General features: G+C 62.8%; 1 protein-coding gene and 1 long non-coding RNA gene across 2 annotated transcripts; one reads left to right on the top strand and one right to left on the bottom strand.

Moving 5' to 3' along the window:
* Positions 1 to 316: 316 nt before the first annotated feature.
* On the top strand, positions 317 to 2,644 carry EMD (emerin). The gene is made up of 6 exons (XM_036111209.2): positions 317 to 525; positions 612 to 719; positions 883 to 960; positions 1,184 to 1,317; positions 1,779 to 1,825; positions 1,908 to 2,644. Exons 1-6 carry the CDS (start codon positions 444 to 446, stop codon positions 2,239 to 2,241), a joined length of 783 nt encoding a protein of 260 aa, XP_035967102.1. The 5' UTR covers positions 317 to 443; the 3' UTR covers positions 2,242 to 2,644.
* Positions 2,645 to 8,343: 5,699 nt separating this feature from the next.
* On the bottom strand, positions 8,344 to 10,590 carry LOC118547824 (uncharacterized). The gene is made up of 3 exons (XR_004923288.2): positions 10,447 to 10,590; positions 9,628 to 9,739; positions 8,344 to 8,629 (listed from the first exon to the last, which is right to left on the bottom strand). It is a non-coding gene; the product is annotated as an uncharacterized LOC118547824 (long non-coding RNA).
* Positions 10,591 to 12,121: the final 1,531 nt, after the last annotated feature.

The raw sequence follows: 12,121 nt of genomic DNA, 5'->3' as shown, positions 1-12,121 counted from the left end.
GCTCCTCTCTCAAGTCCCGCCCAAACGCGCCAGCACGTGACGCCGCTTGGCTCGCCGCCCCCGCCCCCTTCCCGGGGCACGCAGCCCGCCCCCCCGGCTCCAGCGGCCAGTCGGGTCTGCGCAGTTTTGGCTTCCGCGCTCGCCCCGCCCCTCTTTTGCCTCTAGCCTGTCCCGCCCGTTTGTGACGTGGGGGCCTCGTCTGGCCCGCCCCGCCTGCTCCCACAGCCGGACCGAGCTACGGGGGCCGCTCCTCGCGGCCTGGCCCCGCCCTGCACAGCGCGCGCCGTCCGCAGAGCCCGCGGCCGTGACGCGAGCGTGACGCAGGCGTGACGCGAGTGCTGCCGCTCCCGAGACGCTCGCGCTGCCCCCGCCGTGCTCTGAGGCAGCGGTAGCTCGGCCCGTGTCGCCAGGCCCGGGCCACCCCCAGCTCCCCACCGCCCGCCATGGACGACTACGCGGTCCTGTCGGACGCTGAGCTGGCCGCCGTGCTGCGCCAGTACAACATCCCGCACGGGCCTGTTGTGGGTATGCGGCGGCGAGCGGGCCCCCTCCCCGCGCTGTCCCCGGGTTCCCGGCCCGCGTCCCTGACCGCCTCGCGTCTGTCTGGCCAGGTTCCACTCGCAAGCTCTACGAAAAGAAAATCTTCGAATACGAGACCCAGAGGCGGAGGCTCTCGCCGCCGAACTCGTCCGCATCCTCTTTCTCCTATCGGTTCTCGGGTGAGGCCCCCGCCCCACAGCTCCACCTGGCCTCCCACGGGGACAGGGTTTGGGCGACGGGGAGGACGGCGTCGGGAGGGTGTGGCAGGGGCGCTGGCTGGGAGGGGCATGGGGAAGAGGGAGCGGAGCCATGGGGGCAAATGGTCCTGCCCCCCCCATTCAGACTTAGATTCAGCATCCGTGGACTCGGATATGTATGATCTGCCGAAGAAAGAGGACGCCTTACTTTACCAGAGCAAGGGTAAGGCTGAGTTGGGGTGGGGTGGGCACCCTGCCACCTTTATTCCACTCCCCCAGGGACCCTGGTGTCAGGGAGAGCCTGAGATCTCAATCCCCATCATTCTCAGCAGCCCTAGAGGGGAGAAACCGTGTCACAGGCTTCCAAATGGGATTCAGATTCGGGCCACTGGGCCAGGTGGGGGACACTGCTGTCCCCTTTACTACCGCTGTCTCCCCTTCCCCAGACTATAGTGATGACTACTATGAGGAGAGTTATTTGACCACCAGGACTTATGGGGAACCTGAGCCTGTGGGCACCTCCAAGGGATTCCGCCAGCCCTCAACTTCACTCGCAGATACAGACACCTTTCACCACCAGGTGAGCTGGCTGTTGAGCAGTTGGGTACAACCCATGGGGGGTCATAGCCGGGTTTGGACAAAACAAGGGGGCCGCTGGGTGCAAATGGTAGGTCTTGTGCCTCCAGAGAGGTAGGGTGAGCAGACACCTTCCTGGTCAGGGCCCTCTTCTGGGGGGCTGTCAGAACTGTTAAAACTAGAACACGTGGGACACGCCTTGCACCCTGGTCTGGGATCTAGGCTTGAGCTCTTTCTCAGAACCCTGGGGCACAAAGTAAGGTGCCGGCAGCCAGGACAGTCGTTGAGCAAGTGACAAAGCCCTACAGGCATAAGGCTGGGAACTCTGAAGAGTTTTGGAGGGAACAGGGTCTGGGCCTCTAAGCAATGGTCAGAATAAGCCGGCTGGGTAAGTTTGGACTGAGGGATGGGACAGGCCACACTGACCCTGCCGGCCAGTCCCCTCTCCCTGACTCTTATCTATAGGTGCGCGATGACAGTTTTTTCTCTTCTGAAGAGGAAAGCAAGGAGAGGTAAGTAGCAGGAAGGGCCAGGCACCAGGGCTGATTCTGGGCCCGGGCCCTCCTGGCTCATCTGCTCTCCTCTTTGCCTAAGGGAACGCCCTGCCTATGGCCGGGACAGCGCCTACCAGAACATCGTGCACTACCGCCCTGTTTCCAACGTCTCCAGAAGCTCCCTGGGCCTGTCCTATTATCCCACATCCTCTTCCACCTCTCCCATATCCTCATCTTCATCTTCTCCCACTTCGTGGCTCACCCGTCGTGCTATCCGGCCAGAAAAGCAGGCCCCTGGGGCTGGTCTGGGCCAGGACCGCCAGGTCCCACTCTGGGGCCAGCTGCTCCTATTCCTGGTCTTTGCTGCCTTCCTGCTCTTTGTTTACTACTCCATGCAGGCTGAGGATGGCAATCCCTTCTGGACGGAGCCCTGAGGGTCTGGCTTCATGGCCAGCTGTTCTCTCAGAAGTCCTGGCTGACTGCCTTAGTAGTGTTTGCTGGGGGAGGGGGTGGGGGCTTTTCTGTGTGTTCTAGCTTGGGAGTGCTGGGCTTGGCCCAGGTCAGTGCTTGCTCCCCCTGCCTTGTTCTGCCAGGGAGGCAGTGAGCCCAGGCCCTCCGTGGCATGGTGGGCCCGGGCAGGCCTTCCTCTGGAGTCTCCTGGTCCTGCTTGCCTCTGACCCTTAGGGCCTAGGAAGGCGAGACCCTTCTCCTGGAGAGGAGAATATGGTTGTTGTCATTGCATGCCTCCTGTCTGTTGTCACCTCGTTGGGGGGATTAACTAAGGCCACCCTGACTTTGTTTTCGTGGACACACAATAAAAAGACCATTTATTTTTAATGTGTGGGCTCTTTCTTCTGGATAGGGATCAGGCTCCCCTGGCTCTCCAGGCCTTGGGTCTCCAGGATTGACATCTGGCTTTGTTGGTTCCTTTTTGCTTTGGGATTGGGGTAGGGATCACATGCTACCTATGGACGTGTTTGTGCTTTACTTGCAGGGTTCACTCCCTGACTTGTTACCCAAAGCTGCTATAACTACTTAGGCAAACAACTATGCCCCCACGGGATGTGGAGAGCCCACTTGGAAATGCGGGCGAGGGTGCATGCACAATGCTGGCTACAGCTGTTTTAATGGGGAAGAGCTGACAACCTGCCTCAGTGTCCACGGCAGGGGGATGGGAAGGAAATGAGGCATGTGTTTGGTGGGGTTTCTCCTGGAAAGCTGCTTGTTGAATGGCATGGGAGAAGGTTTGCAGCATTCTGAAATGCCCCATCATTTCTGGGTCTAATCCAGTCCCTCACCTGGCTGTATTGCTTCTCTCCAGGTTTTCTGTGGGGGAAGGGGGTATTTCATAACCTGAAAAGTTTACATACATTTTTTTAAAGTAAGTGCTAAGGAAACCCAGGGTAGCATGCCACGTGAGGCCACACATACTGGTTCTGTTCTGCCAGCAGAGGGTGGGAAAGCACAGAGGGGCTGGACCCCACTCCAAGCACTCAGGTGGGAAGCAGAGGCTCCACGAGGACTTCCCTGATGGGTGGGGCCCTGGCATCACTTCCGTGCCTCTGACCAGCTCCTTGTTCAGGTGGTAGGACTCAGCCAGACCCAGCCTCACTTGGCACAGCACCCATGGGCTCCTGTTTATGGCTACACGGTGAGCTTGGGTCAGGGATGGAACTGGAACCCCACCTACCCCTGGCTCCTGGCCATTTTTTTCCTCCATGCTAGTCTTTCTCTCACGTGTGTGTGTTTTCCTAAAAGTAACACGTGCATTTAGAATATACAGGAAAAAATGAAAGAAATGAATTGCTTCTAATTTTCTCACCACCCCCACAGCTTCAGCCTCCCTTGTTTCCTGCAAGTCACTCCTGCCTGGCTCATCCCCCAGGGCCCAGCCACCTTTGGCATGGATGTCACCAGGCTCCCCGCCTCTGCCCCTCCCCGTGCCAGTACAAGGGCAGAGACCTGGATATTCTGTAGGGGCCGGTGGGCATGGGCACAACACGATGCCTCATTGATGACAAAAGGGTCTGATGGGCAGATCAGTGAACCTGGGTCAGGTCACCAGTGCACCAGGACCTGAGAGAGGCACTAACTAATTCACCCAACTGATCACCAGCTGATCCCAAATCAAGTGTGTTGAGAGGAGGGCCTGACCCTGCCTGGGCGTGCAGCTGCCCCACAAGCACTCAGTACCTGGGCAGGCCATGGGTCTGGGCAGAAAGGCAAGTGGAGCCTAGTGGACCCAACATGGGGCCTGGGGAAGTGGCAAGGTTGACATGGTGACACTCTGGAGTAGCTGGGGCAGAGCGACGGGACAGCATGAGAGGAAGGGGAGCTGAGCTTGGGGCATCCCAAAGAAGGGAGAGAGACGGTATGGCTTCTGGATGGAATGGCCCTCTATAGGCCTCTATCTGTTGCAATAAAGGGGGAGGCGAGGTGTGTTTGGCACCCACTGTGGTTTCTTGCATTAAAGAAGACAGGAAATAGTCCCGCCCATGTGACATAGTCTCCCCCTTTCCATTCATTTATTCCCCAAGGACAACAATCTCCATTCGTCTCCATATGCCCCAATCCAAAGGTTGTCGATAGCTCCATGGGGCTCTGATGGAGCCCCAGGCTTCAGGGTCTCCACCTAGTGCTCTCTAGGACTCTGGGACTACCTCTCTGAAAGCTCCCACAGGCCCCCTTCCCCAAAGCAACCTAGGGCCCACTGGGGCAGCTTGGGCTCCAGCTCTCCCACTCCCAAGGGCTCAGGCCATCCTCCTTCCCCTCCCTCCCCACCGAGGGCTCCTGAGGTGCCCAGGGGCACAGCAGGGGGGCAATAGCAGCCCTTGATCCAGTGGACAGTGGCTCTGCTGGTACCAGGGTGTCAGCCCCACTGGGGCAGAAGCCCCGGCAGCCCAAGGTAGGCTACCGGGTGTGCAGGCTCCGGCCGCCAGAGTGGGCTGAGCAGCACCCCAGGACAGGGAGGCCGAGAGCAGTGCCCTACACACTTGGCAAGGGGTAGAGTCTGGCAGCTGTGCCCCTGACATTCCCAGGGGAAGAGGAGGTCCACACAGGGCAGACCCAGGGGTGCACCTGACTTGGCCCCTTGCTGCACACGAGCCAGCAGCTGCAGCTAGAGAGCATGGCTCAGGGCCGCTGGGTCCTAGCTCGGAGCAGGCCCCCTGCAAAGACTCCAGCTCGAGGGGTGCGCAGTCTGTGGCTCCAGAAAGAGAAAATACCCCAGGCCTTAAGGGCCTCAAGGATAGGAGAGTGGCATCGGGCCCACACTGTTCTTGAACCTGGGTCTGGCCTGCTACCCTAGGCCCCCGGTGGCCAGTCCCAGGAGACACCGTCCCGCTCAAGGCAGGCAGGACACAGGTGAATAAAGTCAGGCCCGCCGCTTCTACCTACCGGGCACGCTGGCCAGGGCCCCCACGGAAGCACAGCTCCAGAGCTGAGCTGAGCCAACCAGGAGTCCCTGTCCCTCCCTGGACACCACATCGTGCCCAGGCAGCTGCGACACACGTGGGGCAGCAAGGGCAGAAGATGCCAGCCTGGGGGAGAACAAGCCCTTGGGGACGGCGCCGGACAGAGGCTACAGGACAGACCAGGCCTGAGCCTGAGGCCCGCGCGGGCAGGGGGCAGGAGGGAGCAAGACTGGGGCGCCATCCCTGCAGAGGGCCCCGGAGTAGGACAGGCAGATGGCACCAGGAAAAGGAGCACCAGGACTCCATCCTGCTAGGGGCAAACCGGCCCGGGACCCTGCCCCACTAAGAAAATCCCTGGAGGACACGCCCCCCCCACCCCCGGCCGGCCCCCCCACCCTCCACCCAGGCTGCTAGGAGGAGACAGGGAGGGGTGCAAGGTCTGGGCCCTCAGCCGGGCTCTACACACAGGTTGTGAAGGCCTGGTGACCCGTCCAGAGCCAGCAGAGGTGGTGGGGGCTCAGCCCCACCAGGCCCCACGCCTGAGCCCTGTTTGCCAGCAGGCGCCCGGAGCAGAGGAGCGGTCCCGGCCACACACCCTCCCCAGGCTGGCCCCATCTCCTCTACTAAGTCTAGGGAGGGGAGCGCTGGTCACCCCAGTCTGGAGCAGCCCCCCGTCCTGCAGGTCCTGTCCGGTCTGAGTCCAGGCAGGGCAAGGCAGGCGGATGGCCCAGCTGACCACCGCCCCCCCCCCACCACAGCCAGCCCCCACCCCTGGCCCAGCCACACCTCTGCACCTGACCCTCCCTGTTGCCTGTCGCCACCACCCACCCCGCCCCCCCCACCAGAGGCTGGAAGGGGACTGGGGTGAGGAAAGGGGAGCACTGGCTCTTCAGGGTGGGTGGGGCTGCCACTCACCCGAGACGGGGAGTCCGTCCCAGCACTTCAACAAGGGGAACATTAGCCTGGGGACCTTTGGGGTTCCCGTGGGGCCACCCGGCACGGGTGGCCTCACCCCACTCCAGAGCACAGGGCCAAGGTGCTCCAGGGCAGCCCCCACCCCCGGAACCCCGACGGAGCCCGTGGGATGAGGATGGGGTGGCCGCTAAGACAGGGTCGGCGAGCATGCAGGGTGACAGGTGCCAGCCACAGGGACCTCAGGTGCGCTCTGCAGCTCTGGACGGCCTCCTCCCACTCCCACTCCGTGGGCCCAACCCAACCGCCGACAGGTCCCCCCCGAGGGCGGGGTCTCCTCCTCCGGTGGCAGGTACTACGTCCAGGGCAGGGCGTTACCCAGCAGGGGGCCCGCGGTCCCGCTGCTCAGAGGTTGGGCTGGCTTGGCCACCTCTTCCCCTCCCCGTGGGGCTGTCTCTGAAGGTGTCCCCGAGGCAGCCATGAGGCCACGGCCAGGGGCCGAGGGCTGAGGAAAGCACCGCACAGTGGGTGGGGTTGGGGGGTTGCCCTTGGGTCAGCACACCTGCCGAGGACAGGCCGGGCAGAGAGCGTGAGGTCCAGGCTTGGGCCCTGAAGGTGGGTGGGCAGGTGGGCGGGGACAGGATCTGGCGGCTGGGGAGTGCGCCCACCCGCAGAGCAGGCCACGAGGGGGAGCCCCTGTGCAGCTGGGTCGGGGGAGACTCTGCACCCATCCAGCCCTCCTGAGCCCTCCTGGGCAGGTGGCCTGTGCGGGAAGACTACAGGGAAGCCGGGCCCTCCTCGCTGTGCCTCCTGCCCAGGGCCGAGGGACAGGAAGGTGGCTCAGCTCAGGCACAGGCCAGGGGGATGGCGAGGACACCGGTCAGAGGGCCCGGGCTACGCGGGGCCTGAGTGTCTGTCTCCAGGGGAGCCGTCTTCAGGACCATGCGGCCCGACACCCCGGCGGAGGAGGGATGTCCCCCAGGAGCCACGACCCCACGGTCCCCGCCGAGGCAAGGCCCAGCAAGCCACGCCCCGGTCTCTCTGCTTCTGCTCCCCGGAGACGCAGAGCCAGGCTCCCCCGAGACCCACTGTCCTGGGGTTCAAACAGCACAGGGCGGCCCCAGACGGTGCCAGGAGCTGCCGCCAAGGGCCCTCCCTGGCATTGCCCAGCAGCGAGAGCCAACGGGGAAAGCACCGCCCCCAGAACCCGTGTGACCAATTCAGAGCTCCCGAGCACTCGAGTCCGAGCGTGTCATCGCGAAGTCATCTCTGAGTCCCAGCCCGGAAGGATGGGGCGGGCACTTCTCCGGGGAAAGGAGATGCCACCGGGCTCCCGTGGCCACAGTGGGGGCTCCTTCGCTGGACCGACAGCTGCGCCTCCACCCGGCCCCCCCGCGCCCCCCCCCCCCCCCCCCGGCACTGGGAGCTGGTGCCTGCCACCACCTGAGCCGCCAGAGCCCAGCACGTGCCTGACACCGTCGGTGACGAAAAGGGGCCTGCCCCTCTCCGCCCCCCGCCCCCACCCACTTGCCAGCTGCACGGAGGAGGCTGGAGGGCAGGGGAGGAGAGGGGAGTGGGGGGCAAGAGCAGGGGCCACACCTGTGCGCACAGAGAGGCGACCCCTACCTGCCTCAGGCAGGGCGAGCTGCCCCCGCCCCCCTCCCCGGGGAAGGAGAGGACACGACGACACGGGGGCAGCACGGAGCCACCGGGCGGGGACGGTGGAGGTCCGGAGCCTCCCGCCTCCCGGGGGCCCGGGTGGGGGCCTCACAGCTCACCGGGCGGTGCTGCTGGGCGGGCTGCTGGGGTGGGAAAGCGCTTGCTGCCCCCGGGGCCAGGACTGCCACCAGGCCTGGCAGCCCCTGTGCAAAGGGCAGAGAGCACACTCCTTGGGCGTTGTGGGCCACACACGAGCTCTGCTGCACATTCTGCTTTCTTACTCTGGCGTTCTGCGTGTTCTGTTTGCAACCCTTCAGAGACGGAAGAGCTGGCTCGGTCGGTTGAGCGTCCCACTCCCGGGTTCGGCTCAGGTCATGATCCCAGGGTCCTGGGATGGAGCTCCGTGTGGGGCTCCGTGCTCAGCGGGGAGTCCGCTCGAGGATTCCCTCTCTCTCCCTCGCCCCCTGCCCCTCCCCCCACGTGCGTGCGCATGCTCCCTCTCTCAAATAAAGCAATCTTAAAAAAAAAAAAAAAAAGGAAAAGCCTGGAAGGTCCGATGACACAAAAACTAAAATTGTCTGCCTGACCAAACACAAGCCCCAAACCACAAAGTCAAGGGACAAGTGACAAAGTGGGGGGGAAAATAGCAGCAAGATGTGACTCAGGGCCCATCTCACGAACATACAGAGAGCTTGAAGCAGTCCACGAGGAAAAGCCCGATGACCCAGTAAGTAAAGGGGGTCGAGGAGGCGAACACGGAAAACGAAAGCCAAAGGCTGCTCCATCCGATCCCACGGCCAGGACTCGCGCAGGGGCTGCGGTCCCAGAGTTGCTCCTTCTGGGGACAAACGGTGGCCAGTGACTGGCCTCGCGCTTCATTCACCTGCCGCTCCGACTAGACAACATGCCACCATGGAACCAAACAAACACCAACCACCAGCAAGGCCGGCCAAAGCGGGAGGGCGGTGGTGTGGGGCATGGAGCAGGTCTGGGAAACATCGGCCAGGAGCCGGGAGACCACCTTGGTGAAGAAAGGCAGCGGCTTCCCACCAGCTAGAGGGCCGACCGCACGCACAGACCAGACAACTGTCAGGGCCGTTCTCGGGCAGACAGCCCCCTGTGCGGTCTCCAAGCTCCCCGCCACTCCCCACCCCCCCAAATCCACGTTCTGGATCTCAGGGCCCATGTTTCTTTCCCATCCCCGAGCCCAGCCTTTGGGTCTTTCCTCTGTCTCATCAGAGAGTTCTTTCCATCCCCACTCCCGGGCCCCGAGCTGGTCTCCACCCCCCTCTCCAGATGTTACCAGCCCCAGTCTGGGAATTCCCGAGCACCTGGACAAAGCTTGACACCTTTCTCCCGCCTGGGCTGTGGGCGGTGCCCTGCAGCCCACCTAGGCAGGAAAGGGTGACTGCCACTCCATGGGAAGTCCCTGATCCCTCGAGGGCTAGCACCCTCCCGGCATCTGCCAGACCCGTGGGGACTCTGCAAAGGAGCCAGCCCCAGGGAGGGCAGGGAGCACACACACACACACACACACACACACCTAGGAGTCTCAGGCCTCCAGAGCACTGCTTCTCACGGCGGGGGCGCGGGGCGTGGGGGGGGGGTGGAGCAGAGGGGACGGTCTCAGACCAGCCGCCAGGAGCTTGTTAGAGGCACGCATTCTCAGGCCCCACCTCAGATCTGCAAGATCAGAGACTCCGGGGTGGAGCCCAGAGTTTGAACAAGCCCTCCAGGTGTTCCCATGCAGCCCTCCAGCGTGAGAACCACCGGGACGGATGGTTCCTGATCGCACCCACTTCTAGAAAGGCTAGGAGCTTTCTCTGCTGGGCTCACCTTGGCTGACCTCCCCAGGTGAGAGGCAGGCAGGCACAGCTGAGGATCCCAACCACAGGTGGTCCTGGAGCAAGGATGTGCTTGAGCAGGACTCCCTCCCAGGGGGCCACACCTGTCGAGTGACATGGGAAAGACTTTGTTACTTTCCCGCTGTCCCCACCCACAGAAGTGGGGACAGATACCTCTGGCGAACACCACCTTCCCGGGTACTGGCCCCAGCTCTGCCCACGTTTTCCTGGATACTAGGCGTGTGTGTGTGTGTGTGTGTGTGTGTGTGTGTGTGTGTGTGTGTTGCTGGGATCTTGGGATCTATGCTTTACAGAGAAACGTCCCATACACGCTCAGGGGCACTGGAACACACAGTGGGCCGGGCAAGGAATGTGTGTGTGTGTTGGGGGGGGGGCTGGAGGGGGGCAGGGTCACAATCTGGGCCCTGGGAGGGTGGAAGTGCCCAGGAGCGCACAGCAAGGCCGCTCTCAGAGGCCAGGACTGGGAGGGGCTGGAGACGGAGTGACGGAGCCCTTTGTCATCCCGGTGGGGTCGCCGCCCTCCCTCCCTCCCTCCCCCATCACTAGGCCCCTGGGGACCCCAATACACTGTCCCTGGCCGTCTAGGGGCCGGACACCCTCAACGGCGTGGGGGCGGCCTGCGGGGAGCAGCGGGAGAGAAGCCCGACGGAGCCCCCCCACCCGCCTCCCGGGGCCTGGACTCGATAGAGGCTCCTCATGGACCTCTCCGCGGAAGAATGGGTAGACCCCCCCCCACCCCCCCCCCCGTCCCCAGGTCTCGGGGAACGGGGCCTCCGGCCCGGTCCTGCACCCGGAGGGGCGGAGGGTGGAGCCCAGGGACGGAGGGCGGTGTCGAGAGGGCTGGGGCGTCGTCTAGGCGTGTTGGGCCCCGCCCTGACCGCCCTCGGGTCCGTCTTCTCACGTCCCTCAGCGCGCCCACCGGAAGCTCCGCCCCGCATGTGGCGGGGCACCGCCTTCCGGCCCCCTTCCGGCTAGCTTCGCCAATGACCAAGCTCGGCTCCTGCCGGGACCCGCCCCCCAGGCCGCCTGAGGAAGCCCAGCCCCTGTGGCCTGACGGACACTTCCTCTGCCCAATCAAAGCAAGCCGGTCGCCTGCGCGCCCCTCTGGGCTCAGCTCCCGCGGGCTTCTCCCCAGCGGCGGGGCCCTGGGAACTGGCGGACGCCTAGGCTGACGTCCCCGGGAGGGGGAGGAGAGTAGGGACTCTGTGCGGAGTCGCGCAGGTCGTCCTGTCTGTCCACGCCAAGCCCTGCTTGTGTGCTTTTGGTTTGAACTTGTCTCTCGAAGTAAAGAAGCTCACGGGTAGTGCCAGAGAGACGCCAGGGCGCCTGCCGCAGTTCCCCTAGGGTCAGCGTGTTGCACGCCTAGTTCAGCTGCACACCAGGAAATGGCATGGGTGCCATCCGAGGGCAGCTCCGTGGGAGTTGCATCCGCGCGCGCGCGCCCAGCTCTGCAGTGTCATCGCGCGTGTAGAGCCACGTGACTCCCACGGGCGTCCGTGTCCGGTTGGTTCCCTCACGAGGACCCCTCCTGTGGACCTGACATAACCACAGCCTCCTCCCATGTCCTCCCAACCCACGGCAAGCAGTATTGTATTCTCGTCTAGAGTTCCGGGTTATTTGAACACTGTTAGGTAGATGGACCCATGCAGTACGCGGAAGGTATCCGTAACCTGGGAGGGGCTTCCCCCCCCACCCCTCCCCTCACATAATGCCCTTGCGATCCACCCAAATCTCTGCATGTATCCATACTTAGTTCTTCCTTCGTGTTGCTAGCTACAGTCCTTGCTGTGGATCCACCAGGCGGCTCAAGCATTCACCTCCTGAAGGACACCTTGCTTGTTCCCAGTTTCAGGCTTCTACAAATACACCTGCTACGACCATTCATGTACAAGTGTTCGTGCGATCCTAAGTTTCTATTTCTTTGGCATAAATGCCCGAGGGAGGGGCGCCTGGGTGGCTCAGTCGCTAGGCGTCCGTCTTCCGCTCGGGGGTCGTGATCCCAGGGTCCTGGGATCACGAGCCCCGTCCTATCGGGCTCCCTGCTTGGTGAGCCTGCTTCTCCCTCTCCCTCTGCCTGTTGCTCCCCCTGCTTGTGCTCTCTCTCTGTCAAATAAATAAATACGATTTTTAAAAATAAATAAATGCCCAAGGGTACAATCGCTGGGTCCTGTGCAGACGGGTGCTTAGCTTTAATGATTTTATCTTTTTTTTTTTTTTTTTTTTTGAGATTTTATTTGCTTATTTGACAGAGAGAGACACAGCGAGAGGGAACACAAGCAGGGGGAGTGGGAGAGGGGGAGAAGCAGGCTTCCCGCTGAGCAGGGAGCCCGACGCGGGGCTCGATCCCAGGACCCTGGGATCATGACCTGAGCCTGAGCCAGAGGCAGACGCTTAACGACGGAGCCACCCAGGCGCCCCCAAAGATTTTTATCTTTTTTAAGGAATCCCTACAGTACCCAACGTGA

This window comes from Halichoerus grypus, chromosome X, assembly GCF_964656455.1.
Source record: "Halichoerus grypus chromosome X, mHalGry1.hap1.1, whole genome shotgun sequence".
NCBI lineage: Eukaryota > Metazoa > Chordata > Mammalia > Carnivora > Phocidae > Halichoerus > Halichoerus grypus.
The sequence above is the reverse complement of the archived record's forward strand: the minus strand, read 5'-3'. Positions and strand labels throughout refer to the sequence as shown.